General features: G+C 40.7%; 1 protein-coding gene across 4 annotated transcripts in view; it reads left to right on the top strand.

Annotated features, from left to right (window-relative positions):
- The window catches only part of DDAH1 (dimethylarginine dimethylaminohydrolase 1), a 228,174-nt gene that overhangs the window by 97,353 nt on the left and 102,885 nt on the right, over window positions 1-27,936 (top strand). The window contains exon 1 of one of the 4 annotated variants that reach the window (XM_037012447.2): window positions 7,922-8,470. The exons of 2 other annotated variants lie outside the window; for them this stretch is intronic. In XM_037012447.2, coding sequence (XP_036868342.1) covers window positions 8,168-8,470 — 303 coding nt within the window. In that variant the 5' untranslated portion in view covers window positions 7,922-8,167. Of the gene's footprint in view, window positions 1-7,921; window positions 8,471-8,537; window positions 8,726-27,936 lie in introns of those variants that run through there. One more of the 4 variants, XM_037012449.2, reaches the window with a different exon arrangement.

Raw genomic sequence — 27,936 nt, 5'->3', positions numbered from 1 at the left:
TAAGTGTCACCTTCATTGTACAGATGAAAAGAATCAATGCTCTGTATATAAAATTCATTGCCCAGGATTGTACAGGTGGAACCAGGATTTGAACAAAAGGCTATCTGAATGTTGACTATCTTAACCAATGGGTAGAATAGGGAGAATATATTTCATATATTATCTAAGTTAATTTTATTTAATCCTCTTGATATCTATCTAAGATTGGTATTACTATTCCCATTTGGTATACAGAGGTATGAGGCTCAGAAAGGTTAAGCAAATTGTTCAAGGCCATACAGCCATGATAGAGTCAGGATTCTTAACTAGACTGTGAACTCTCTACTATCCCATAGCCATTTGGAGCAATAGAGTCATAGGATCTTGCAGCTGGAAGGGAGCCTGGTATAATCCTTTTATTTTTTAAGAATTGAAACTCATTATTATGAAGGTGGGCTGATAAGAGTAGGAAGAGGTGAATGACGTCCATTGCCTTAATTAGATCTCTAAACACCTGAATGGAGTATTCAGCAATAAGAAGGTGTGTCTACCTTCCAAGAGCTCATCAGACTAGTAAGAAATAAAGCAGTGTGTAATGGGAGTGAAAACAGAGAGAAAGGTATATCACATCCAGCTTGGGGGGCCTGAGGAAGTCCTCTTGAAGGGATGATGCCTTCACTGAGTCTTAAAGGAGGATAAGGAGTTACCCAAGCAGGGATGGGCTCAATCATATTCCACATGATAGAACACCATGTGCAGAAGTGCACCAGAAAGGATGGGGTGTGACCAGAATGCAGGAAGATGTCTTTAGAATCATGGTAAGACATTTGGACTTCATTCTGAGGATCCTGGGAAGCCATTGGAATATTTAAGCAAGAGAGTGGCATGGACAAATTTGCATTTAGAAATACCACTCTGGATAAGAGGGCTGTTGCAATAATCTAGGAGAACCATAATTATATTCTGGACTAGGTGGTGACAGAGTGGGTAGAGACATGTGAATGGATTTGAACCATTTTGAGGAGATTGATCTATCAGAACATGATAATAGATTAAATGTGGGGACAAAGGAGAATATGAAGCTAAGGATAATACTCAGATTACTGGCTTGAATACCTTTCTGAATGTAAATGTAAGAGAGATGGAAGGGGAGGAGGAGCAATTGTGGGCAAAACATACTGAATTCCACTTTGGGCATGTTGACTGTGGAGTTCCTGTGGGAGAGCCAAACAGGAATGTCTTCTAGAAAGTTCTGAAGTTCAGGAGGGAGCACAGGGACAAAACTTAAGGTTTGGGCATTTTTGGCATTGAGGTGGTATTCGAAGTCACGGGCCTGGATTAATTCACCCGCAGGAGGGAACACGTGAAGCTGGAGGAAAAGAGAGTGAGGCTAGAGAACTCTGGGAAACACTGACAGTTCAAAGCAATGGAACAGAAGCAGAGAGAGAGGAAAAAAAGGAAGCCAGGAAGAGCAGCATCACCGATGCGAAAGAGGAAAGCAGGAAAGAGGGTTTCTCGGACAGACAGGCGCTCTAATGCCATGTTGAAGCAATTGTGGATTGACAGCACAAGAGCGGAAATTACAATTCCGTGGTATTGCAAAACCAACACTCCATTCTTCTTCACAAGGAAATGAAGCAACTTCACTTCATAAGGAATGAAGGGGGCTTATCAGAGGTCTGGCGTGAGTGCTTGTGTGCGTGTGCGCAAATATGTCCATTCACATATACATAACAATTTCAACTGTAGAGAAATGTTTTCTTCAACATTTAGATTACCTAAAATTTGAAAGGGCTTTTCTCTCAAACTTTTTCTTCCCCCACAACCCTACATTTGCATATGAAATAATCAGAAGACATACTTGTAGAAAGATAATGTTGCAAAAAGCTCTGAGAAACTGAAAAAAAAATTATAAAAGGGATACAGTAACCTCTGCATATCATCATATTACACCACAAACTTGTTGAGATTCAATACATTTATGCAGTACTTTGTGCTTTTCAATATTCTTTGATTATCTCATTAGTCCCTAATGTGATTGTAATGAAGTAGATGACTCTGGGTTATTACACTGCTGAGAGAAAGTAATAAGAAGCATAAAAGAAGAATATAGAAAGAGTATAGAAGTTCAGAACAGGAAAACGTTGCTGTGTGAGAGGGAATGGGGTTGAGAGAAGGCTGAGCTTTGAAGAGCCAACAGCACTTAGTGAGTGCTAGCAGTATGCCCACTCCTGAGGGAGGCACTTTATCTATCTTGTTTGAAGGATATGGGTAGGCTGAGTTGGAGAAATGGCCACCTAACACAGAAGTAGGTGGAAACTTTGGTATACATCATAATGCCTGGTACAAGAGCACAATAGCTATCAGTATTAATGGTTGTCATTCATTGAATACTTCTTGTGCCAGGTACAATGCTGAGATCCTCTGTACATGCTGTCACATTTCAGCCTCAAAACAACCCAGAGAACAAGGTATCATAACTCCCACTTCACACATACATCCAAGCGATGCACCTGAGTAAGCACCTTAGTGAAAAACAATGGCATACTCAACTAAGAATTTTGAAGAGAATATTTAATAAAGGGAATGTTTTTAGAGGTGTGGGCAGGGTAAAGAGAACCAACAAGGATACCAGGGACTAGCATAAGCAGGAAGCCATTACCACCCCTAGATGTAGATAATTCCAGGGACATCATTAAGCATTTCAAGCTGAGCAGCAGTAAATTGGCCACTTCTTTCCAGAGCATGGAAATTAGGAACTCTAGCTTTACTGAACTTCACTATTTTCATCAACATCTTTACATCTAATACATATGTCAAGGTTGTTATGTTGGATCCCTTAGTTCTTTCTGCAGTTACTCTTACCAACCTTCACAAAGCCAGGAAACACTTTGAGAAGATGGAGAGAGTAGACAGCCCAAGCATGGTATCCTTATGCATTGAATTTTGCCAAATGTTCTTCCTGAGAATGCTAAATTGCCTTCTTTTACCTACCTCCTTTTTCTTTTTTTTAATATTCATGATGTCCTGGCTTTGAAGTGGGCTTTGAAATGCGTGCTTCTTGCTGCTTTCAGGCAAGAAGTTACATGGGGTTGTGAGGATGCAGCCAGGGGCTGGAATCATCAAAGAGGAATTGCCAGATAGAAGCTATGGTTGTAGAAGGGTGCAGCTGTTGCTAGAATGATGAAAAAAATGGGGAGGGAGTGTAAGGAATAAGTATCTTGACTTTTTTCTCTTCTTGCCCTCCAATCTCCAGAGTCTCCCGTTGTTCAAAGCCAACAATAATGGGACCCCAGGTGATGCAGTCTACAAAGGTCAGTCCTCCAGGGCTTAGAGCAAGAGAGAAAATAGTGGGGCATGCATCTGGGGCACACAAAGGTTGCACTAGAAAGCAGGAGGGCCAGAAGTTAAAGTCCAGATTATTATGCTTTATTCACTGCTTTTATGTATTCATCTACCATACATTGTAAGAACTTGGTAAATATTTGTTTAATGAATGAATTCCTAGATGAAAGTGGTAGGAGGCTGAGCATTTTTACTTTCGGAAGCAGAGCCCTGGTCGTTCTGGAACTGTCTCATAGACTATACCCACTGCCTGCCCATTCAACCATACATCACTCATGGCTTGGATGGCAAAGGAACTCTGCAGCCAGGGGTTTCTTCCACAATAATAAACCTTTTTGTGTCAAATGTAAGGATTCTTATGTGGAAACACTCAGGACTTAGTACCAGAGTGAAGATTTATGGTACTTACTGATTCAGTGTTTCTAGTACTTGGGGTAGATAAGGAACGCCTTGAGCCTTTACTCTTTTAGGATTCCTATCCCCACCCCCAACCCCCAGCTCTAATGAAAGTAAATCTTGTATCTGCTAAAAATGGAGTAAGAAAGGAGTAAGGCAGGAATGTCTATTTTAAACCTGAAATAATTGGTCTCTAAAATTGACTTCAAATGCAGGTACCAACATATCAATGCAAAAGAAAAATTGCCTCTGTACCAGTCAGAGTCAAGCCAGGAGAAAAGAAACAGCTCTAGGCATTTAAAGTAGAGGGAATTTAAACAGGGAATTGGTTGCAAAGATCTTGCAATCTGTAGAAGAGTAAAAGGAGCAATTTGACCAGAAGCCCCACATTATCATTCACAATTATAACCCCAGTGCCTAGCACAGATCCTGGCATGTAGCAAGGGTTCAATAAATATGTGTTGAAGCTATTATACTTGTGGGTAAGATTTGGTCTGTCAACCTAGAAGTCATGGGTTCTGTTGGAAAGCATTACAATACCTGTACGACTGATAATTCAGTGAGTGTAGATATGTTTAGCCATTGGTAAGAAATTAAAGCCTTCTGTTCAAAACCTGTCAAAGGATAATATTTATTGAGAATCTACTAGGTGCTAGGTGCTATTCTAGCACTTTGCAATATCAACCTTCATAATAAGCCTATGAGAGTGGATTCATTGTTTCCCAATTTACAGATAAGGATGAAACTGAGGAAAAGAGCTTTTAGGTAACATTTCTAAGATCATACAACAAGAAAATAGCAAAGCCAAGCTTCCACCCACAAAGTTTGGCTCCAGAAGCTACACTCAGTCTCAGCACCATATGTCTTCCCATTGCTCAAGTGATGAAAGCTCAGCCTCTATTTCTAACTTTATTTCCCTTTTTTCCCATGGTACTCTGAGACAGAAACCAGCTAGTTATTTCCCTGACCAGTTTTCTCTTTTTTCCTGGGCCCACAGAAGACTGTATTTCCCAACATTTCCTGTGGTTATTATAGCTGTGTGACTGAATAGTGTGAGCAGAGATGATATGCATCACTTTCTGGTCTCGTCGGTTAAGCCTCTCACCCATGGTGCTGTATGTTGTTCCCCTTTCCTTCAGCTTGAGGAAGGTAGGTATAGAAAATTTGGAGGTCATTATTTTGAAGTGTTAGAGCTACAAATTGAAAGAACATTGGATCCCTGCACGTTGCATGGAGAAGAGTCAGGAACCAATGAGGAATATCTATGTTAGACTCTAAGTAAACAAGAGATAAACTTCTACCAAGTCTGTACCACTACACGTGTTGGGGTCATTTTGTTACAGCAGCTAGAGTTATCTTCACCAATAAACACATGAATTGAGCTGACTTATAGTCTCTTGAACATGCAGCAGCTGTCTTTTGCACATAGTTTTCCTTAGAATTCTCGTTTCTCTCCTTCCAATTATTCACATTCTAAAAATTATTCAAGGCCTAAGCTGGGTCCAATTACCTTCAAGCATCTCTCTTCCACTCCCATCAGTCACAGTGAAATCTTTTTTCCCTCAACTCCCTGTAGCATTTTGTTGTCTATACTTCTCATGTGTCCTTACCATAGCTCCAATTTTGGATGTCTTATTTCACCACTGAGATTGTGAGCTCTTCAGGTTCAAGGATCATGTTTTTATACTTCTTGAATGACTCTGAAATACATAACATAGTAGTGTGCTTTGAGAGTTTTCAATAAATATTTGTGGGGAAAATGAATTTATAAATGTATTAGGCTCAATAAAGTCTATTTTCCTAAAAATGATCCTTCATTGCTCAAGCAGAAAGGAATGTAAACTCTAATTTACTGGAATTGGTATTTTTATTGTTCTTTCCGTCAATACACACTTTCTAACACTTTTCAATGACTGCTTAGAGGAGACAGAAGGCATGCTTATCAAGTTTCAGATGACACAAAACTAGAGGTAATAAATAATGCATGAGATGACAGAATCAAAACTAGGCAAGTTGGAATGAAGCAAGTAACATTTAATAGGGATATCAACAAAATTAGATTTAAAAAATTTCATACCCCAATTTCAGTATGGAAGATATGGCTAATAACAATTTCTAAGAAAGAACTTTCAGGTTTTAATTGACTGCTGGGTTGACATGAACCCAGAGTGGTACATAGGACCCTGTTCACAGTTAGACTAAGGGCACTGAGTGACAGGCAAAGTATTCAGGATCTAACAAGGCATAGACATGAATTAAGGCCGTTAGATACAGGCCAGTTGGAGGTGGATGGAGTCTTAGTGTTGGGTAAAGATGGGAACAAAATCTCCTATTTCAGGAAAGCTCAGCACATGGTTAGATTTTACCTTCAGCATTGGTGGGAATCCTGTCTGGGTATACCATTAACTGATTTCTGACATGGAGTTGGGACCAATAGGGCAACTTGGGTCCCCTGAAAGTTTTGTTTCAGAAGTAGAACCTATTAGGTCTTAAAGGTTTGTTATTTTACTTTTGGTTCCACCTCTCAGTGTCAGGGTCAGAGGTGTTCTTCACTTAAGACCCCTCTTTTTTGAAGCTGAGAAATGCTATGTCATCTGAGTATACTCAAATAATTCTTGAGAGAGGGGGAGCAGGTGGATCACATTTTCTTTGGGCTTAGTTAGGATAGCTGTTCCAGTATCCTTGGATCTCCTAGAAATCCACATTTTCTAAAAGCTGAGATCACAGTTCTAGCAAGAAGACTATGGCCTGGCCTTGGTACTGGAGAAACCAGAAAAGCAAATACAGTCTTAGGAAATATGCATAGAAGCCTATGATCTGGAACAAGGGTCCTGCTGTTATCAGCATTGGTCAGACCACACAGGACGGACTGTTTCTATTCTGGATGCTATGGTTTAAAAGGAAAGAGGCAAACTGCTGTGTACAAAAGGAAGATGACAAGAATGTCCAAGGGACTTAGAAAACAAATCATTGGTTACTTTTTGATGGTTCAAACTCAGGCCTGGAGGGGGTAAGGATAGTGGGTGGAAGGGTGGTGCCAAGCAGCATAGATGTAAGAACCGTTCCAGAAAGGGAAATGCTGTCTTGTGAGAGAAGACTAGCATGATAGGTAATGCCAGAAGATATAACTGGGACCAGCAGATTTAAGCCTAAAATGAAGAACATTTTAACCATTAAATCTCTTCAAAAGTGGAATACACTTTTTAAGTAACTGAGCTTTAAAAATGTTCAAGTAAAGATGGAATGACCATCATAGCTGGAATTCAAGAGCATTGGTGGGAAGCTAGATGAGAAGTTGTATTCAAATCAGGTCCCGTACACATAAAATATTCTATAATCAATCAATCTTTAAGTTAGAAATATGCTACAGAATGTGAGGAAAGAAGATTATTACTCAAGATTATTTGAAGTGAATCTGGTTTTTGAAGTGAATCTTTCCCTTAGAAAGAGAACCCACAGGCTATTTAATCTGCATACATGAAAGGGAAAAAATAGAAGCTTAGTAGCATTAGGAAGGGAAGGCATTTCCTGAGAGGTATGGAAGGAGAAAGATCAGCGCATACCACAGAATTCCATAACATCTGTACAGACTTGAGGGGAAGGCCAGGGAGAGGCTGGGAGCCCTCTTACCCAATGACAAAGAGTTGTGATGCTGCCCGTCTGACACTGCGCAAGGTGAGTGCACATCTACAGTGAGGAAACACCTCTTGGCCTTTGCCTCCCCACCTCTGTGGGCTCTGTAGACAAACACACCAGAATCGTGTTGTTCGTGAAAACTGTCTTTGAAATACTGTGAGTTTACATGTGTCTATTTTTCTCTATATGTTTCATCTGTATATGACTCTTCTCTTTCTCACAGATGGGGAAAAAATGCATTCGTTTTATAATCTAGTCTCACATAGGAGGGGAGGGTCATTTGCTGAGAAAGTCAAGGTAACGGGACTTGGGTGTGACAGATTTTCACACTAGGAACTGGGGGTTGGTACCACGTGCTGGGCAACCTGGGAACAGGGGAATTGGGTGAGAGGTCCAAGTATTTATCTACAAAGGATCATCCCATCCTTTGCCTGTTCTGCCCAGACCTCTGCCCGCTCCCCTAGTCCGCCCTGGGGGCGAGGTGGGGCTGCTCCTGCAGCGGAAAACAGGTAACGTCAGGTCCGGGTGCGCCGAGGTCCCCCACCTGCGCACACCTCTCGCCCTCACCGCTGCACCTCCCGCCGGGCTGCCGCAAAACCCGAGAGCGCCGGGGTGGGCGCGCGGGCCGCGCGCGGGCCGGCGCCCCGAGCTCTGGGCATGCTCAGTCGCGCGGGCAGGGCTCCGGGCGCGAGCAGGGCTCCGTCTGCACCACATTCACCGGCTGCCAAGGGGAGCCGCCGGGCGCTCGCAGGCTCGGTGCGCGCTGCCCGCCGGAGGACCCGGCCGCCGCGCCCCGCCGCCTCCCGGAGCTATGGCCGCGCTCAGCCACCCCGCCGCCTTCGGCCGGGCCACCCACGCCGTGGTGCGGGCGCTGCCCGAGTCCCTCGGCCAGCACGCGCTGAGGCGCGCCAAGGGCGACGAGGTGGATTTCGCCCGCGCCGAGCGGCAGCACCAGCTCTACGTGGGCGTGCTGGGCAGTAAGCTGGGGTTGCAGGTGGTGAAGCTGCCGGCCGACGAGAGCCTCCCGGACTGCGTGTTCGTGGAGGACGTGGCCGTGGTGTGCGAGGAGACGGCGCTCATCACACGGCCCGGAGCGCCGAGCCGGAGGAAGGAGGTAACTGCCCGCCCGGCGACGCGAGGGGCGCGGCCGGGGATGCGCGCCGGGCCCTCCCCCGCCGCCGGCGCCCGAGTTGCCGCGGGAGTCGCGGAACCGGCCCCTGGGCTAGCTCGAAACTTCCCGTTTGGGGAGAGGGGTGTGTGCGTGTGACAGTCCAAGAGAGCTAAGTTCATCGTTCACGCCTCCCGGCTCTCCGCGCAGCTGGGCGTCTTCCGGACGACCCGACTGAGGTGGCTGCGCGGACTCCGGCAGGTGGGTGTGGCGGGGACTCCATCTCACGGGCGTTTCATTTGTAACGATTAAACAGTAGCTAAGATAAAGCAACTCCGCGTGTTTCCCGGGGAGCGGGGGCAGGGAGGGTTGCCTCCCCGCAGGCGGGGGCGGGGCGAGGACTCCAGGGGGCCGCGCCAGTCGGTGGCTCTGAGGTCCCCGCGTCCTGCCGGGAGCTCAGAGCATCGCGGGCCAGGTGAATTAACGGGGTGTCGGTGCTCACAAACTTAGGGCGTCCGGAGTTACTTTCAGTGGTGGCGAGTGAGACCCTCAGAAAGAGGCTGGCCGGTGAATGAAAGGAGAGTGGCTGGTTGCTGAGCTATGGTGACTGTGAGCATGAATAGGCCAGGTTTGAAAAGCTGTACTCATTCACTGTAGGGTGTTGAGCGGCGTGCGTTTGTGTCTGTGTGTTTAATTAGAAATAGCTGTTTCACAAATTCCATAATTTTTATTCACTATGTTTTAAAGCTCATAGCAATTAGAACTTTTTTGTTCTTAAGGGGTAGTGACTACTTTAAGACATTGTGGCTTGTGAAAATGGCTGTGATTGCTTTAAACACAAAGTTTAAAGTGAGTGTGACAGAGTGATATTGGATTTTAAAACGCCATCTGGCCTGGGAGTCTTCTTATTACTCACTAAGAGCCCAGGCTATTAGCATTAAGTGGTTTTGCAAGAAGCTGGTGATTTTTAGCATATCTTGAGGGTTAGGGATTTCTTCCCCCTATTTTGTCTTTATTTAGTTAATCTTGGAAATGCCTCATAGAACCTAGGGTTAAAATATGCTTATTGTACACATGCTTCACTACTTGGTTGATAGAACCTTATGTAGTCTTTGAGAATACGTGTATTTCATTTGTTTCTCACTGAGATAATCAGCTTTTTTCATGCTACCTTAGCAGAAAACCAAGAGTAACAGGTCTCGTTCTTTTAGCCCTTTTATATTTCCTTTCCCACACCTCTCAAGCTCTAAGTCTGTGAGATGACCCACTCTGTTTTAACTGATAAGCATGTAACCCCATTTGAATACTTCCTAATGTGTACTAGGCCATATGGCAGAGATGTGGTTTGTGCTTCACAGTAAAACATTTCAAAAACCGTTTCAAAAATGGTACTTATTTGTTGAGGGCAGTCCAGTTTACTGTTACGAGACTTGCATATTTAATCAACATTTCATTTTATTCCTATAATAAAACCTTCCAAATTTGGGCCTTCCTGATACTAAGTGGGCAGTGATCTTTCTCTCCTGATTTTGAAGCATACATTTTGAATTGGCTTCACTCCTGTATCAGCCTGGTGGCTCACTGCCAGAGACTACATAGTTTAGTGGATAAGATCAGACTGGCTCTAGTTCTATAACCTTGGGGAATGTCTCTTGCTGCATTTTTCTCACCTGTAAAGTAGACATAATAATACCTAGTTGATAGAGTTGTAGTAAATTTACTAATTCATCTGAAATTTATAGGACAGGACATTTCATGAATGCTGGTTGTTACATGGAAGATTTACTCCTTCTTGAGCAGTAAGAAGTCTGCTATACTGATGTAGTTCCAGTGGCAGTTCCGCTTCCCAGAGTGAAGGGGAGTCGTCTTTACACTTGAGGATCCATCGTAATCTACTACGAAGCACTGCCTCCCAGATTGATTTTCGGCTGGTGTGTGATCTTTCTCCGAAATGCCTTGCCAAAATCAAGATCCAGAGTAACACACCTTCCAGCCAGAGAGAGGAATAGGCGTGGTTGTGTTAGATGGGATGCTTCTGGAAAGTGGGGCCATGCAGAGTAACTGACACTGAAATCTCTCACAGCACCACTTTGCTGCCTTAGTTGGTGTTAATAGATGCTTGCTGAATGAATAAACAAATAAATGCATGAGATGCTAATTAGCTAATACCAATAAGCAGATATTAAGTTCTTCAAGGCCCTTGTCCAGTTGTTATATGTATTTTTTCACATGGCACCTGCCTCCCTAACTATGAAATTCCACAACAACCAAGGCATTATTTTAAAATTATCATCACTGATCTCTGCCTCCTGTCTCCTCACTCTGTTTCTTTCTCCACACTGTGGTCAAGATGGTCTGTCTAAATCTCAGATGTGATCCTGTCCTTCCTCGCTTAGAATACCCATTGACCTGTGCTCTGCTTGTCTTTCCAACTTCAGCTGCAGCTTTGACTCCATGCCAGCCACCTCCCAACATTTGGCTCAAGCCAGGTCTTTCCATCAAGCTCACCATGCTATTGCTTTTCTAGGCGTTCATTTCTCCTTTTCCTGGGACACTGTATCTCCTTCTTCTCCTCCATTTTGTGTAGATGTTCCTACTCTTGCTTCAGTTCACAACTTACTGTTATCATTTAACAGTAGTAGCTGAACTTTATTGGGGGCTTGCCATTTGGCAGACTTGTGCCAGATTTATGACATACATTTCTTTGAATGCCTGCATCAACTCTTTGAGCTCAATACTATCATTATTTTTATTTATTTTAAAATGTATGAAACTGCAGCTTAGAGAGATATATACATTGGCCAAGGTTATAGAGTGAAACAGGAATTTAAACTCAGGTTTGCAGGACTCTGAAGCTCTAGTTCCAACCACTGTGATATTAGACATTACTTTCCCAAGCATAGGATTGATAGTCTTTTTATGAGCACCTATAACATTTTGTACACCTTTTTCTGGTATTTATCATACCATGTGGTAATTGCCTATTTTACCTTTCTGTATTCCCCACTATTATGAATACTGTGAAGGCAGGGATCATGTCTGCATTGTTCAACATTTTATCCCCAAGACTTTGTATGTAATAGTCATGCAGCAAATATTTTATTGAAAAAATGTGTCCATGATTCTGGGTCAAATTAGTTTCCCCTGCTTATGACATATTTGATGTTTTGCAAGCATTCCTAATCAGTAGAGTCCTGAAAGTTTCATTACAAGTATCAGTGATTTATAACTTTTTCTCTTTATCTTCCTTTTCCTGTATTTGTCTCTTGTTTTGCTTGTTTTTGTAAAAATCTGAAGACGTTTCTTCTTTATCAAAGCATCATGTTATATTTAGTGGCTTTTCTTCCTTAGAAGAAAAGACTGAGAACTCAATTCAGGAAAGTAACCCTTCTATGAAAGCTCAAATGGAGCCTCCAAAGACTGATAAAACACAGTCCCTGTCTGCAGGAAGCTTAAGTTTCAGTGAAGAAAACATAAAGTCAGCAAATAATGTTAACTGTCTAATAACTGTGTCTTCAGGAATATGAATATTTTATATGTTTGATAATTTGACAACAAATAAACTAGCTTTCAAAAGTCAATCAATTTAAATAAATGTGCCTTACTTTTTAGAGGGAAAATAAGGTCAACTTCTAAATGTCAAAGTCCTGTCCAAAATCTAAAAGCCAAAGTAAGACAAGTGACAGGGTGTGAGGATTGAATTTAAAGAAAAATAAAAATTTTGGGGTAGATTATACATGCCTGAAGTACCAAATTCTAAAGGTGTAGGAGAATATGCAGTAAAAGTAAATCTCATCCCATATAGGTCCCTTCCTTAGAGGCAACTACTAATACCATTTTCTTGGGTTTCCTTCAAGAGGTTTTAGCACCCAGTAAATGATGAATTGACGAAGCTTACTCAAGCAGAATTGTACAATTTACCTATGCCTTTCATCCCTCTCTCCGAGCGATTTTGTCCTTTCTCAGATACAAAGTATTAGTACGTAGCACATTCCATCTGGGAGAAAAATCACAGAAACTCATTCTCATAAAGTGATAATGGTGTTAATTATCCTTTCCTGGACCATTTGCATTTATTTCAGGGACTTCTTTAGGGAGAAGGCAATGCTCAGCATAAGGTAATAAATCCAAAAAATAGAATTAAACATCAAGGGGGAGATATGAGGATGTAAATGGATGGGTGACAGTATATATTTGGGTAGAAATTCTCCTTCTATGAGGGCACTTAACTATTGGGACCTACATATTTTGGTCCTGGGTTTATTCTTTGGTTAGGAAATAGGAAAAAGTATAATTATCTCAATCCCAGGGGCAAGGTGAGCATCAAGATCATATCTAATGACTGGTTAACATGTGCCAAGCTTATATATGTGTGTGAATGCCCAAAGTTGTTGTTGTTGTTATTATTAGCTCTGTTTAAAATAGAAGGAACCTGAGGCTCTGGTAACAAAGGATAAGTAACTTGTCCGAAGTGTCACACAGCTAATAAGTGGCCGAACTGAGGTTTTCATGAAAATGTGGTAATTTTTGCTTAAAATGCTTGTTTCCAGTTGTGGTTAATCAACCGAACATTCAGTCAGTGTAGAATAACTACCTGAATTCCATTTTACACACTAAAAATGTGCAATTTAACTTAGATATTAACTGAGTAAATCATTTTCCTTCCTTCTTATAAATGACAGTAGGTTGTTTTCATTTGTTAAAAAATAGTAATTCAATCATTTATATGAAGCTCCAGAATTGCCTAGACAGTTTACACACACAGTGTGTCTTATATACCAGCAGACTGGATGATTGCTTCTTAAAATGCACACATTTCCTCAAACTTCTGTTTAATTCATGTGAAAAAAACTGCCCTAAACCAAACTGTGACTCTCACCAAGATGGAAAATGAACACCCTAGAGGCACTTTATGTGGCAGCGGATGAATGGTTCTTGATAAATCGTCACCTCCAACTGGTTAGAATAACTGCTCCCTTTCAGAATTTTTCTTTTTTGACTCTTCTATGTGGCCTTGGCAGTAATCACTTGGATACTGATGTGTCTTGGAAACTGGGATACATCCAGTAATGTAATCTATTCCCATGCAGTTAATCTTAAACGCTTTTGAAAATAAAGAATATAAAGAGTAGGGAGTGACTTCTATTAGATGCTATTAGCTGAAAATGAGCTTTCTGCAGAGATTCCTAGAATCATTATATGACTAAGAAGGCAGAGATGGATTCCTTATAATACAGATAGGCTGGAAAATTGCTTTTGCATGTATTTGAATTTTTAGTAAGCTCAGAATTCTTCACAATTAGTTTTATTATGATATTGGTAGGTATCCAGCCATTAATATAAACCGCAACACAGAGAAAAATCTACTTAAGACTTTTGAACAGATTTACCTTTTACTGTCTTCACATCAGAAGAAAATTGTTCATGGCCTCTTGTGAACCTTAATGTAAATTTGGAGATGCATGTTTAAAAAATGAGTGCTGCTTATTCTTTGTTTTATGGACATTTGCTATTAAAATCTGTAACCACTTTGGAAAGCCTTGTTTTCTGACTAGAGATCTGGATATGTGGGAGAGTTCATTACCCTAGTCAAGGGGTATTATAATTAAAGATAAAATAACTGAAATCTTAATGAGAGATAGAAAGGTTTCATTTATATGTTATACACAATAGAATGTGTTCTTCATTCCAGGAAGTCAATAAATATTTACTCGTCATAACTAAATCCCCAATGTTCCATCAAAATGCCCCTCTAACCTTTGAAGTTATCTTTCACTGCTTTCCCCAAACTGATTTTAGGTATTAAATCTGTCATAGTCCTCAGGCTTATTTCATAAACAGGTGCTTTTCATCCAAAAGGACAAGCAGGAATAATCTCAAACAACAAATCCCATTAGAAAATGAGTGTATGCAATGCTATCCTAGTTGACTTCATCATTGTCAAACAATTTAATAATGTACATTGTCTTCCTGAAGCTGAGCACTGAAGGAGCGGTAAAATCATATGGAAAGGAATAAATCACCAGACTTCAGGCTCCTGTTTCTAAATGTCTAGATCATCCAAGTCAAGAAATCAGCATGGCAGAGTACAAAGATACAAGTACAGATTATTACAGGGTTGGTTTAATTTTGCCCAACAAATCAGTATGGACAAACTTGACTTAGTTTAGGTTAGCAAATTAAAGAGGATATAACTTCTAAGCTGCTTTTGCAGCTGGATGGGCTTATTGGGGTAAGCTGTCAGTCCAGTGAAAATGAATACATCAGTATTTCGCTTGATTTGAATTATTGCAAGCAAATAAACATTGACCTTCATTAAAATGTTTTTGCCTTGATTCCACTGTTCTTACTTTGTTTAAGAAATATTGTTTTCTAACTTGCTTATGGCAGTAATTATGAGTACCGTGGCTGCATTAAAAATGACTGTGCTTTTGAAGGTATAGGAAGAGTAGTTGAATCACTCATATATGTTTGTGCATTCAGCAACTGTCTACTACATGCCAGATCTGATGTTTAGTTCTGGGGAAATGTAGATGGATTTAGGTAGCACTTCTGCACCTTACAGTTCAACTAGGAAATCAGATCAGCGACAGACATTTGTGGAACAAGGGGAAAGGGTTTATGAGAGCTCTATCCGATGCCGTGGAAACTCCAGGAAGTGTGTCAACTCCCACCAGAACTTCTCAGAAGAGATTATGGAGCTGGAAGTAACCAGGCAAGGCAAAGAATATTAGCCTTCCAGTAATAGAGAGCATTATGAGAGGATGAGGCTGATAGTCCAGTAAAAATTAATTTCATTAACATTGGGAAAGATGCAGGATTGAAAAAAGCCCATCTGTGTCCTCTTAGAGCTCTGATATGTCTGATCCCCAGTTTCAAGTTCACAACCACATCCTTAACTGTATTTCCTGTTTTGGGCCTAGAGGGTTTCAGCCAACTAATATACCCCATTTCTAACTGTCCATTCCAAATCTGAGACTCCTTTCTTGAGGTTGTTAGAATGCCATTGGCTGGCAGTAATTCTTCCTCTTCAGCACCAAATTTGCCACATTAGGATATGTTGGTCAATCCTGGCATCCCATAATATATAGTTACATATGACACTATCCATGTCAATGGCAGGGAAGAGAAAACTAGTTCTTCTTTGCTTTTAAAATATGTTTTTATTCACAAATCCCTTCATTTTGGCAGTACACACCATTGAATCTCACACTAATGTAAATCAAATGCAGCCTAAACTGAGTATACATCTAAATCATGAGTTGAATTTTGTACATGTCATGGAGGGCAGCATGGTAGGGAAATAATACTGTTCTGGGGTGGGTCAGATTTTTATTTTTGCAATGATATTAAGATCTAATATTCTTTCCAGCTTGTGGATGTTGTACTTTTCTTCTGGAACTTAGGTTGCATTGGAGTGGAAAGTGGAGGGTGGGAAAATAAAAGGAAAGGAGGCAAAATGGTTGGGGAAATAATGGCAACTTACATTCCTGAGATGGAATTAGTGTTTGATGAATAAAAATTACTGTATTTTATTCAACCTGAGACTTTATACTGTTCTACTTAATTAACCAATCGTATAAACTCATGCCTTGCTAATAATAATACATTATGAGATGAAGCTGCATTTGCTAACTCTGTTTCAAAACTTTGACTTATTCAACCACTTATAGCACAGTTGATAAGTAATTTTTCCTACAGAAACTTAGATAAAAGACACTGAAAGAGCGTAAAGTTCCTAGACCCACATAATTTCTACCATCACATAACTTCCATCAGTGTCTGCCAGCTGGTGTTTCTGTGGTAAATGTGAATCAATGGCCTGATGAAATGGTGAGCAAATAGATATAGGTATGTACTGAAAGTTATGTGTTCCATTACAACTAAGTCTTGATTTAACCATGGCATTTCTTATAAACCCTCCATACGTATGTACAGATTTCCATTTCTGGTGTTAACATTAGAATTTTGTTTTCCAAATTTTGACTGTTGTCTTCCAAAACCACATAAAATTATTTTTCTGAATAAAGAAAAAAGAGAAGATACCCATTTAAATTTAGCCTCTCTAGTGTTAGCTATGTATAAATTAAAATTAATACAGTGTGATGTTGGTGTAATTTTTTAAACTTGGAGATATACTTCTTATAAACATTTTAACTGAAATGATTCAAAAAGCTGAAATTAGTTCATTACATACTCTTGGTGTAGTTACAAGATAATAGAAGAAAAACACATCCATTTTATTCTTTTCAGTATTTTTTGAGTCATTATCATTTTATAAGAAAGAATAATATAACTACATTTTGGCTTTGGGTCATATTTTAGGCTATTTGTGATATAAATATACTTTTTAATTCAAGAGTTTTTGTGTGGGGAAATGTAAATCTAGTACTTTATTTTAATATATTCAAACCATTTTTGCCTTTGCTATTGGTATTCCTGTAACTTTCTTTATGCCCTATTAGTCCTCCCATCAAGGGTCCTGGTTTTTCAGCAAATCTCTCTCTCCAAAATACAGTTTTGGAAATGAGAGGGGGCTTTGGTCTAAAAGGGCACTGATTTCCTCATTTCTCTCTGTGTTATTCTCAAACTCAACATCTCTAATGCTTTGGGCTAGAAGCTGATCCCACCTCTCCACCTTGGTGACATTCTAAACCAGTTAAGGGAAGGCTACATTGAATAAGACATGAAAGCATAGTTTCCATCTGAACTTGCATCTTTTTCTTTTTTTTAAAGAGCAGATTCAGTGGCAACAGCAGTCCCTGAACTTTTTGCATCCGGAGGGGTTGCTTTCCTATGTCTTCCTACCCACAGGCTCCTGGAGGAGGCTGAGATGGTACTGGCACCAGGAGGCCTTGGGGCCAGTGTCAGGATTTGGCCAAGACACTCTTGGAATGGGGATGGAAATTCAGAACACTTTTTCTGTTGCTGTTTGAAGAACCCCAGAATGTGTGAAAGCACAGAATGTGCTAAAACATACTGTGCATGTTATTCTCAGACCACTGCCTGGAGGCTTAGAAGGGACCTTGAAAACTCACTGGTTTTGCCTTTTTCCTTCACACTCCTGCAAAACTAAATAGGTGGAAAACCAACCTTTATGAAAGAATGACCAAAAGAAACCATTTTCTTCTCTCAGTAACCCAACCAATGCTTGTTGGCATTGGTGCCCATTAAGTATTTGGACTGACATGTAGATTGGGGCCCATTCTGACAAAGTGTATTTGGTTAGTAATTAGTGATTACAGGGAAACAGAGCATCTGATTTTCAATGGTAACCCCATTTCACAACTGAGCAGCCTAGTACTAAAAGAGGAGTGTACTCCCTCACACAAGCTCTTTTGTCCTTCCAACCTCACACCGCCAAAAGGAGTGCTTTGAAGATTTTGATAAGAGACATTAATGATAGAGGCAAACAATGTGTGGCTGTGGCTAGAGAAATTGTATGTTCGCATGAAAAAGGCTTGGAATTGTGCATCTTGGAACTGTATTACATGAGAAGAAATGGGTAGTGTGATTGTCATGTCTGTGTCTGCATTTTTCTTTGTAAGCACTGAGTTGGATAACTGAAGCCTCTGAGTGTTTTGCAGAAAAAACTGAGGATTAATATTGCTTCTCAACTGGACCCTGGAGAGAAGCTTCTTGGTGAGGGGGAGGAGTAATAGGGATTTGAGTTAGGACATTTTCTTGACAGTAAATGCAGAAAAACATTCAAGATATAGCCCACTGGCCACAGTGCTGCCAAGAGCACAATTATGATTCAATACGCGCTCCCTGAAACACTTGCCTGCCCTGAGGTCAGCCTAATGACTGGAAATTTAAAAAATGTAACAGCTACTATCCCTTGGCCTGTTTTAAAGTCACACACACACACACATTTACACACATTCTTAAACAGGTTTGGATAAAATCAATTTTCTAACAATGCCTTCAGTGTGAATAATGCTTAGTAGTAATGTAGGTCATCAAAAATGATTAAAGGGATTCCTGAGTTACATTATTTTGGTGAACCACTAGCTAGGAGAAATACTGTTTTGAATGAATTCTGCTTTTGACTGGGCTCTTTCAAACTATGATTACCTCCCTTACCATCCCTTCCTCTTGATTCCACTTTCTCTGGAGTTGCCCTGGAGGAGAAAGAGTGTGTGCTGTTCCAGGAGCTTCCCCACCTTCTCTATCTTCTTCTTGCCAGGGAGTTCCTGTAACACCATGGATTCATCCTCATCTTCTGAGTCTGGATAGTGATTGTTAAATTACAAATTTCAACTCGTAAGTGGATCGTAAAGTCAACCTAGTGGGTCACTCTACTGTCTGTTTCTTTGTTTTTCGTAAATGAACTGGAATCAAATAGCAAATATCAGAGTGTATGCATTACCCATAAAATAGCCAGGAATTGTTTCATTTGTTCACATCATGCTTTTACATTTCCCTTATATGGTGTGGATGGCAATGTGAAGTGTATTCCTTACCATGGGTCATTGTCATTGAAGTCCACTTATCTAGGAGAACAAGGGAAAACTCACGAACACTATCATTTTAGCTTCTGTTGGTATTCTTTGGGTTTGCAGCCACAAGAAAATTTTGACATGTGTCAAAGGCATTTAACTTTCATTGAGCAAATGGGCAGTTTAGTCACAAGCACTCCTTTCATTACCTAGTAGGAAGGTAAAGCCACTCATCAGAGTGCAGGAAATGGAGAGGAAGAGAAAAAAAGCAGACAGTGTAGGTGGAAAGTTTGGGGCTCTTCTCAGGGGATAGGTATTTCAAATACCAAGGACTCCCTTAAATAAATGCTATAGAGTGTTTCCATACATTTAGAAGTAATATATTCATTTATAAACCAAATTATGATGTGCTGTTATGACCCAGGATGGCAGGTGTTCAGAAAGCACGCCTGTTACTAAAAGGGCCACATTAAAGCTCAGTACATTTTTATGTTTTATTAACCCCAGCTTCATTTCCACTGATTCTGCTTTCCCTGCTCCCTGGTGATCTTCCTACCTGCATCTTCAATGTGCCCCACTCCCTAAATCCATCATCACTTGAGGTGCCAGATCATCTCAAGTACTTTAATCATCATCACCTCCAGCATGCACACCTCTCACACACTGCCTGGTATCTAGAGACATGTGCTTTTAGGCTGAGTCACTAATCATCAGAGAAATGCCAATCAAAGCCACAATGAAATACCACTTCATACCAGTCAGAATGGCTCATATCAACAAGACAAGAAATAACAAGTGTTGGCAAGGATGTGGAGAAAAGGGAGTCTTTAAACACTGTTAGTGGGAATGTAGATTGGTGGAGCCACTATGGATAGCAATATGGAGGTTTCTCAAAACTACAAAAACCCATATGACTCAGTAATTCTATTTCTAGGAAGAAAACAAAATCCCTAATTTGAAAATATATATACACCCCTAGGTTTATTGCAGCTTTATTTACAATAGTCAAGCTATGGAAGCAACCTAAGTGTCTGCTGATAGATGAATAGAATAAGAAAATGTGGTACATATTTACAATGTAGTATTATTTGGCCATAAAAAATGATGAAATCTTAACATTTGCAAAAACATGGATGGACCTAGAGAGTATTATGCTAAGTGAAACAAGTCAGAGAAAGACAGTTACCATATGATTTCACTTACATGTGGTATCTAAAAAACAAAACAAATGAACAAATAAAATAGAAATAGACACATAAACACAAAGAAAAGACTGGCTTGCCATTGAAGACAGAACTGGGGGGATGGGTTGAAATAGCTGAAGAGAATAAAGAAGTACAAATTTACTATTATAAAATAAATTAATCAGGGATGAAAATACAGCATAGGGAATATAGTCAATAATACTGTAATATCTTGGAATGTGATAGCTGGTAACTGTACTTACCATGGTGAGCATTTAGTAATGTATATAATTTTCAAACCTCTATGTTATACATCTGAACCCAATACAGTATTGTATGTTAACTACATTTTTATTTGATAATAAGAATCAATAAAAAGAATAAACTGTCCCAGGAGGCAGACTATATTTCACTTTGCAATGTGAGAAGAATTTTTAAAGTTCTTAAAAAAATGAAAAACATAAAATGTATAAATATTTTGGAAATGTGAATTCAAATCTAAACACTCAAATATGACCAGTTCAAGATCAAGTGGTAAGTTTAAAGAGATTCTCTAAGTATTCATTCACTCAGAAGATCAAAAGGATGAAAAATTACAGAAAGGATAAATCCTGTGACATTTCTCGAGCTGTGGCTTTCTTCTCCTTTTTTTGGAAAAAATACAACTATGAATTCAAATTGTGATTCCAGTGCTTAATGGTCTTAAGCAAGCTGAGCTTCAGTTTTATTACCTGTAAAAGTTGGGTAGTTCTGACTACCCTATAACTTTGTTATGATGATTAGGTGCATTAATATGTTGCCTAGCTGTACTATGCAGAGAGTAGCTCTTCCATGAGTGATCAATCCCTCCTCTTACCTGTTTTATGTCTTTCTTGAGAGCAGCCATTCAAGGCCCTAAGGATTGAGACTTTGTTTTACTACTTCTCTCCCTGAAAACTGGAGACCTCTATCTCTTTGGCTGCAACCTTGCTGCCTATGGCCTGCCCAGTCATTAAAGACTCTGTCTAGCAATTGGGATTCATGGCTCTTGTATTTTGGACCCCTGTGCTTCCTCCACTTGAAACATGGCAGAAGGTTGAGAAGACCATTAGCAACATCCACTTGAGCCTTAGTGGGCAGCAAGGCCAATCTCCAGCACCTGGGCTACTGTAAAGGCATGTCTAATGTGGGCACAGGCCTTCTCTCCACCTTGCTTTTTGAGGAGTACATCATGATACTCAACTGAATCACAAGATACTTTCCTTTCTATAATTCTTCATCCTTCTGATCTTCTGAGTGAATGAATACTTAGAAAATCTCTTTAAACTTATCATTTGATCTTGGACTGGTCATATGTGAGTGCTTAGATTTGAATTCACATTTCTAAAATCTTTATACATGGAATATGTTTTTCATTTGTTAAGGACTAAAAATTCTTCTCACATTGCAAGGTGAAATTCTACCTGGGGCTGAGTCTTGGTTCCACTTCTCAGTTACATCATCTTGGGCAATTCACAAGTTTCAGTTTCCAGGAAAATACCTTTTTGCCTACTTCCCAAGGGTGTTGAAGATCAATGTTTTCTGAATACCATGATGCTCTATACAAATATGATCATACTGCTAACGTTATGATGAGCAATAGATTGTACATGGCGCTAAAGTTTACATTATTACTCATTAGTTGGGGCTGACCAACCTGTTGATATCTGACTGACTAGATTTGGCTGATGTCGCCAGCACTATGATCATGAAGCTCTGACAACCCTTTGAGGGGCCCTCACAGAAAGAGACTACTCTTTAAAAAAAAAAGGTGTAGTCAACTCTGAAGGGCCAGACCTGCTTATTAGCAAGGTGATATTAGGCAGATGACCTTGGGGAACAGTTTTGTCATCTGTAAAAAAGGGGAACACAATTTTATTTATTCAATAAGCAGTCACTTTGAGTGCCCGCTATATGAAAAATTGATAAAGCAAACAAGTATGGTGCCTGCTCTGATGGAACCTGTAGTCTAATTGGGGAAATAAATGTTAAAAAATCATAGATTTATGTCTACTTAAAAACAGTGGTAAGTGCTCCAAAGGAAAAGGACAGCTTTCCTCATAACTTTGTAAAATGCTAAAAAGAGACCTTAGCTGGACAGGGTCTAAGTATCTGTTCTTAATAAGACCTCTTATTAATTAGCAGGCAATAAATGTTTGTTGATCAAATTATAAATAATTGGTCTAATATGGTGTTAACAGAGACCCTCCCCCAGGCAGTAAAGTGAAGGTTAGCATTGAGCTGTGCCTGAACTAGAAGTGTTAAAACCTCTGTACTTAAAAGCTGTGTGGCTGGGGGCTAGTAGGTGTCAGTGTGGACTCCAGGAATCCCATCTGTAAACTGGGGATAACAGAGCTTTCAGTTATTCCCTACTGTGCTGAAGCTGAAATGAAGGAATGAATGTGAAATCACTCTGAAGGTCATGGTTATGGGTGTTAGATAGTGGCTGTATCTGAACTCTAAACTCAGCACCCATAGGAAGGAATTGGACCATAGCCTGCCTTGCCATGACACCTGCAGATGGGTTCCTAGTCCCAGAGTCTCTGCAGAAGCCTCAGAATGTGCTCTTGTGGTCTCCTGACCTATGTGAGATGGCTCTCAGACCTTTGATGGCAGGATCTACAGCAGTGGCTTTTTTCCCTGTGTTAAAGGACTGGGTAGTTTGTGGGACTCCTGGAAGGAAATCTCTAGTTATGAGAGACCCAGGACACTAATCATATTAGAATATGCTCCCTAGAAGTAGAGTTTAGGAGCTAGATAGGCTCCAAGGATGCAAGTGACTACCACTCATTTTTGCTAGCTTCCCAATTTGTTTACACTGCTTCACCTCAGCCATACAGTTTCCCTCATTTTGCAGATGGAGCAACTGAGGAGAGGTTAAATGACTTAAGGTCAAATAGTCACTAGTAGTGAAGCTGAGATTGGGAGTCAGGTCTTTCTGATTCCAATGCCCAGACATTTGGCAACTATACATGAACTGCCATGGCAAGGAGAGAATTTGGTTTAGGGAGCCCCTTACTGATACAAATACCAGAGCCACAGGCTTGATGCCCCATCCATTAGTGAAGACACTAAGAAGAATGAAAAACAAAGGCTTTTCTTTCTGAAGACAGGGTTTCAGCTGAACAACTACCCATTCCCCTACCCTCTTTATCTCTGAGACTAAGCCAGAAACCTTCCCTATCCATGAGAATCACAGAGGGGTGGACAGTGTCTCCAGCCATGTATTTAGTCTGGGCTTGGTATTTGTTGGCAGGATTCCTCACCAAATAATTAAGGAATCATGGAGAACCTTGACCTGACCTTAACTGGTACACACAGGAGGGTATGCTGAGTAAGAGGAATTCTGGGAATGGCCTCTGCAGGAGGAAGGAAACCCCCAGAGTTCTTTGAAGTAAAAAAATAAGTGTTAATTCCATTCTTCACCCACAATAACTCTTCCTCAGTCTCCCCAAAGCTCAATTAAAGGGAAAATTATGTGAAAAATAACATGAGTGATAAGGCAGAGATTGTCACTTTTCTGGAAATACATGTTACCTTAAATCTGTGTGAGTCTCAGTTGGTAACACAGATCCCAGATCAACAATACAAATTATATGTAAGCTGCAATCTAAGCAATAACACCAGCAAGCTGCAACCTGTCTAATTCCTGTGCACCTTAGTTTTGGTTGAGGAAGTGGGGGTCCACGTAGAGGCATGCTGGACCTTATGGTCCATATCTTAGAGGAGGGTGGGATGGCATGCCTGGCTTTGGGTCCCAACATCCCTTAACTCCACACCGAAGACACTTAACTTTTGTAATGATGTAGTTAAGTCTCTGGCTCCTCAACCTTTCCTTCTCTTCAGTCTTGCTACTGGGACTAGTGTTACCCATATTGAAGAGAAATTAATGCATTACCCATGCAGCTGGTCCTGTTCATGCCACTCTGATTTATTAATATCCCCTGTCCCTCTGTAGGAGACTAGAGTCCCGACCCTGTACTCCAGCCCCATGCACACCTGCCCCTGGCCGGCCTTAACTTCTGGCTCTGCAGCCTGCCTATCTTTCCACCACCACACCTTCTCAACTCTCAACCTCACCTCCCACTTGTTCCTGCCACCATGCTTTTCAGATATTCTGCACCACCTGCTTTTACTGCCACCTACCAAACATGTGACCTCTTATGCCTGGATCTAGTTTTCAGGTTCATAGACCCCTTCCAGTGTGACTCACATTCTCCTAGTTAATCCTTTTCACTGCAATAAACCATATCAGTACTGATACTGTTCATCATGTATTTATTTGTGTCAACACTTTAAATCCATTATTTTCACCAGCTATCTTGGTTCTGTTCTAAGCTCTTGGAGCACTCTGGCTATTAGCAGAGGAAATTAAAGGACCCTTTGGTCAATAGATCAGTGGGTCAGTCTCATCACTTCTGCTATTGGCTTTGTTCTGACCTGACCCTTGCTCTTTTCCCATGCTCAAGTTGTGCCCTAGTTCCATTAACTGGGTTTATATCTTGACTCCCTTTGCACATTTCCTGCCTAGCTGCCCCACAAAAGACCTCAAGACTGTGTATAGGAGAGATTCCCTGAAGCTTACGAAACCCTTTGGTGCCATATTGTGCCAGCCCTCTCCTATATGTGAGTGGGAAATATGTCAAGCCAAACACCAACCATCCTGCCTGATGCTGGGGGGAGCCTGTCAGCCTGTCCCTTTTGCTGAGGCCTCTGATGCCACTGCCATCCTAACTCCTTCCTTCTGTCCACACTTGGAGCTATCCCTGGTCACTGGCCTTGCTCTGGTGGACCATTCTGTTGATCGGTCCTCAGATCCAACATGTGCTCATATGTTATAAAATATTGATGAGTTTCACCCTATTAGAAGTTTGGAGTAAGGTGACTTGACTAAGGCCCACCCTTCACTTTCCTTCTGCCTCCTCATCTCCTGTAGTAATCAGCTGTTAAATAAATGCTGCTTTTCTGGTTCAATTTTAAAAAATAAATTTGTTCTTGGAATTCTCACTAAACTGACTTGGGTACAATTAGGAAATTGGCATTTTCGGGTAGAAAAGTAATCTTACTGTGTTTAACTAAATATTAAAATGTGATGATCTCAATTGTCAAAATTGTTTTTACAGATTTTTCTGTGTTGTAGGAGAAAAATTATTCACATTATTGTAATTCCGAATAGTGCAAAGCTAGAACAAAGGAAGTGATGCAGATCCTTTAGCAGAAAGGTCATTTGAGTCACTGGAGTGTCCTGAACCTTAGTGAGAATGTAGAGCTGCTGTTGATGCACAGCACATTTCTTCAGGTTATGACAGTCCTCAGTCCTCATTTATGTAGATGTTTTTCATGTGAACATTTGCACTGAAGGAGAGCAATAGAGAGACAGTCACTTGTAAACAAAGGCGGGTAATAGGAGGAGGAAATGAATCCTTTGGAGAACTCTAAAATAAACTAGATTTTCAGAACTTCTCATTCTTAGTAACTCCTGCCACGCTTTAACATTTAGGACAGAGGTGATTGAGATAGTTAAAGAGCAGAATTACCAATGATAAAAATATGAACTCTGATTGGTGATCTCAGATAACAACTTCAAACTAATAAACCTTGATGTTTTCACAAGAAAGAGATGATGAAGATTCTGGCTCCTAAGCATAATTGGCTGATGATCACCACTCAACACCCAGTGCTGTACAAGGTCTCCATGTCTTCCTTGGGTTAATTAGAGTAAGTGATGAATACAGGGGCCCAGCCAGCTTGTTTTGATGACTGAATGTGAAGGAAGAGGGTAGTTTTGCAGAGGAGAAATCCTTCCAGTGTTTCCATTGAGGATTTGCCTGTTGATGAGGGAGGGCATTCAGAGAGCGAAGTCCAGTGTAACTTTTGGTTAATATTTTGCATAACTCAAACTAAACCTACAATTCCTGTAATGCAATTTTGGTCATTGGCAAGCCTTGAAATTAGATAAGGAGCTGTTAGATCTACTTCTTGGCTAAGACTAGCAATGTTAACTGGGTCAGTGTTTTTTGCATTCTAGTCAGGTTATTTTAGGTTGTTGCAAACAAAGACCTATCCATGTCTGCTACAAGAAAAGGGAGGAAAATTGTGATGATATACTCAAATTGAAAACATAAAATCATTAGGAGCATGGAGTCTCTCTTTCTTCTCATGCTGTCTCTTCTCTCTGTGGATCTCCTTTATCCTATTCTGTTTCCTCAAAACTTCAGCTTCCTTGTGGTCTAGAGTTTACCTCATATCCCCTTAACTTAGCTGCTCTATCAATCTGACTCAGACCTGCAGTTTCTCAATTTCAAATTCCCAAATGAGGAGTCTTATGGGCCTATATTAGTTTTCTGAGCCAGGCAACTAAGTCATAGTAGTTGGCCAGCCTGTAAATAAACTGGATTTGTGTCAGGTGTCCAGTAGTAGTTCAGTCAGCTGTGCTTCAGAGTCAGAGGCTGGAGCAGGTGTGCTCAGAGCAGCCGAGTCTATGGACAGTGCAGATTCCTGCACATAAGTAGACAGGCATTGGTTGGTGTCTCATGTGCAGTGAGCTTCCTCCTGCTACAAGTGAGTGAAAAGTTAGGGCATAACATAAAAAGCTATTGCTGCAAGGAGAGTACAGTCTGAGAAGAAAAAGAATAAATGGGAAGAAAGAAGGAGAAAAAGAATGGGAGAACCTTACTTTCCACACATAAACTTCATGTATCTCCCTAATGCTATGACATAAATTAGATGATAGATGTAGTGATGGGAGGTTTGAGGGAGAGGAACTGGCTAAAACCAGAGGGAAAAGAACATGAGGGAGAGGATTTTAGATATGGGACCTCAGAAGGTAGAAATTCCATCTTGATATCTTTGAAGTGAGACTACCAAAAGATAGGACAAAAGGTGGATTTGAAATGGAGATGAACAACTGAGGCAGGATGGCTTTCAGTTTTCCCTCTTCCTGAGAGCCTTCCAGTAGACAAGTTCATGAGCAATCTCTGGGGCAGTGTCTGAACTTCACCAGCTCTAATTAGAAATGCATCAGAACATGAGCATCTGAATATTCCAGACATCTTTGTGGGGCTGTATTTTGGTTTTACATTCTAACAAAGGCTCAGAGTTGCAGATGACATCTACCTGTTGGGATAAATTCACCTGGCTTTAAAACATAACATATTTTCATTGATATGCCCTTTAGGAAGGAGAGAGGGTCCTCTTTACTCTTTTGTGTATATTCACTTACTTCTAACATTAACCCTCTTTCCTAATTTGATGTCCTATGATCTGGCCTGCAAAACCACATATGTCAAACTTCCTAAATATTTGGTCTTGGGCACAGTACTTATATTGCACAAGTCACTAATCTTTTAACCTTCTTTCTTGATAATTAAAAGAGTCTGCCTGCTGCCCTCCTGAACTCACCCTACCATACCTAGCTTAGATGTCTCTCCTCCTGGAAGCTTTCACCAGCTCCAAGAGTTACTGCATTCCCTGTGTTATGGGCAGCACACACAGCTCTGTATCTGCGTGATGGTCTCCCATACTAATCTATGACTCCTTTCCTGCAATGCCTGTGACTCTTACACCTCTGAGCCTCCAGCACCACAGTGAGTGGCACACAGTAGATGCTCCATAAATGTTGGTTAAATTGAGTTGCCCATGTTCAGTATAATTTAGTATTCACGATATTCTCAGGGCCCATTCATGGGGCTGTATCATAGGGGTCCACTTTGGTGTAATGGGACCCCTTTGGTGTAATGTAGCAGTGAGAGAGTTAAGACAGCTGTGTTTAAGCCCTTGCTTCACTGTTATGAATGTGTGGCTTTGGTCACAGTCTCCCTAAGCTTTA

Source organism: Manis javanica, chromosome 4, assembly GCF_040802235.1.
Source record: "Manis javanica isolate MJ-LG chromosome 4, MJ_LKY, whole genome shotgun sequence".
NCBI lineage: Eukaryota > Metazoa > Chordata > Mammalia > Pholidota > Manidae > Manis > Manis javanica.
This window is presented reverse-complemented; position numbering and strand designations above follow the sequence as displayed.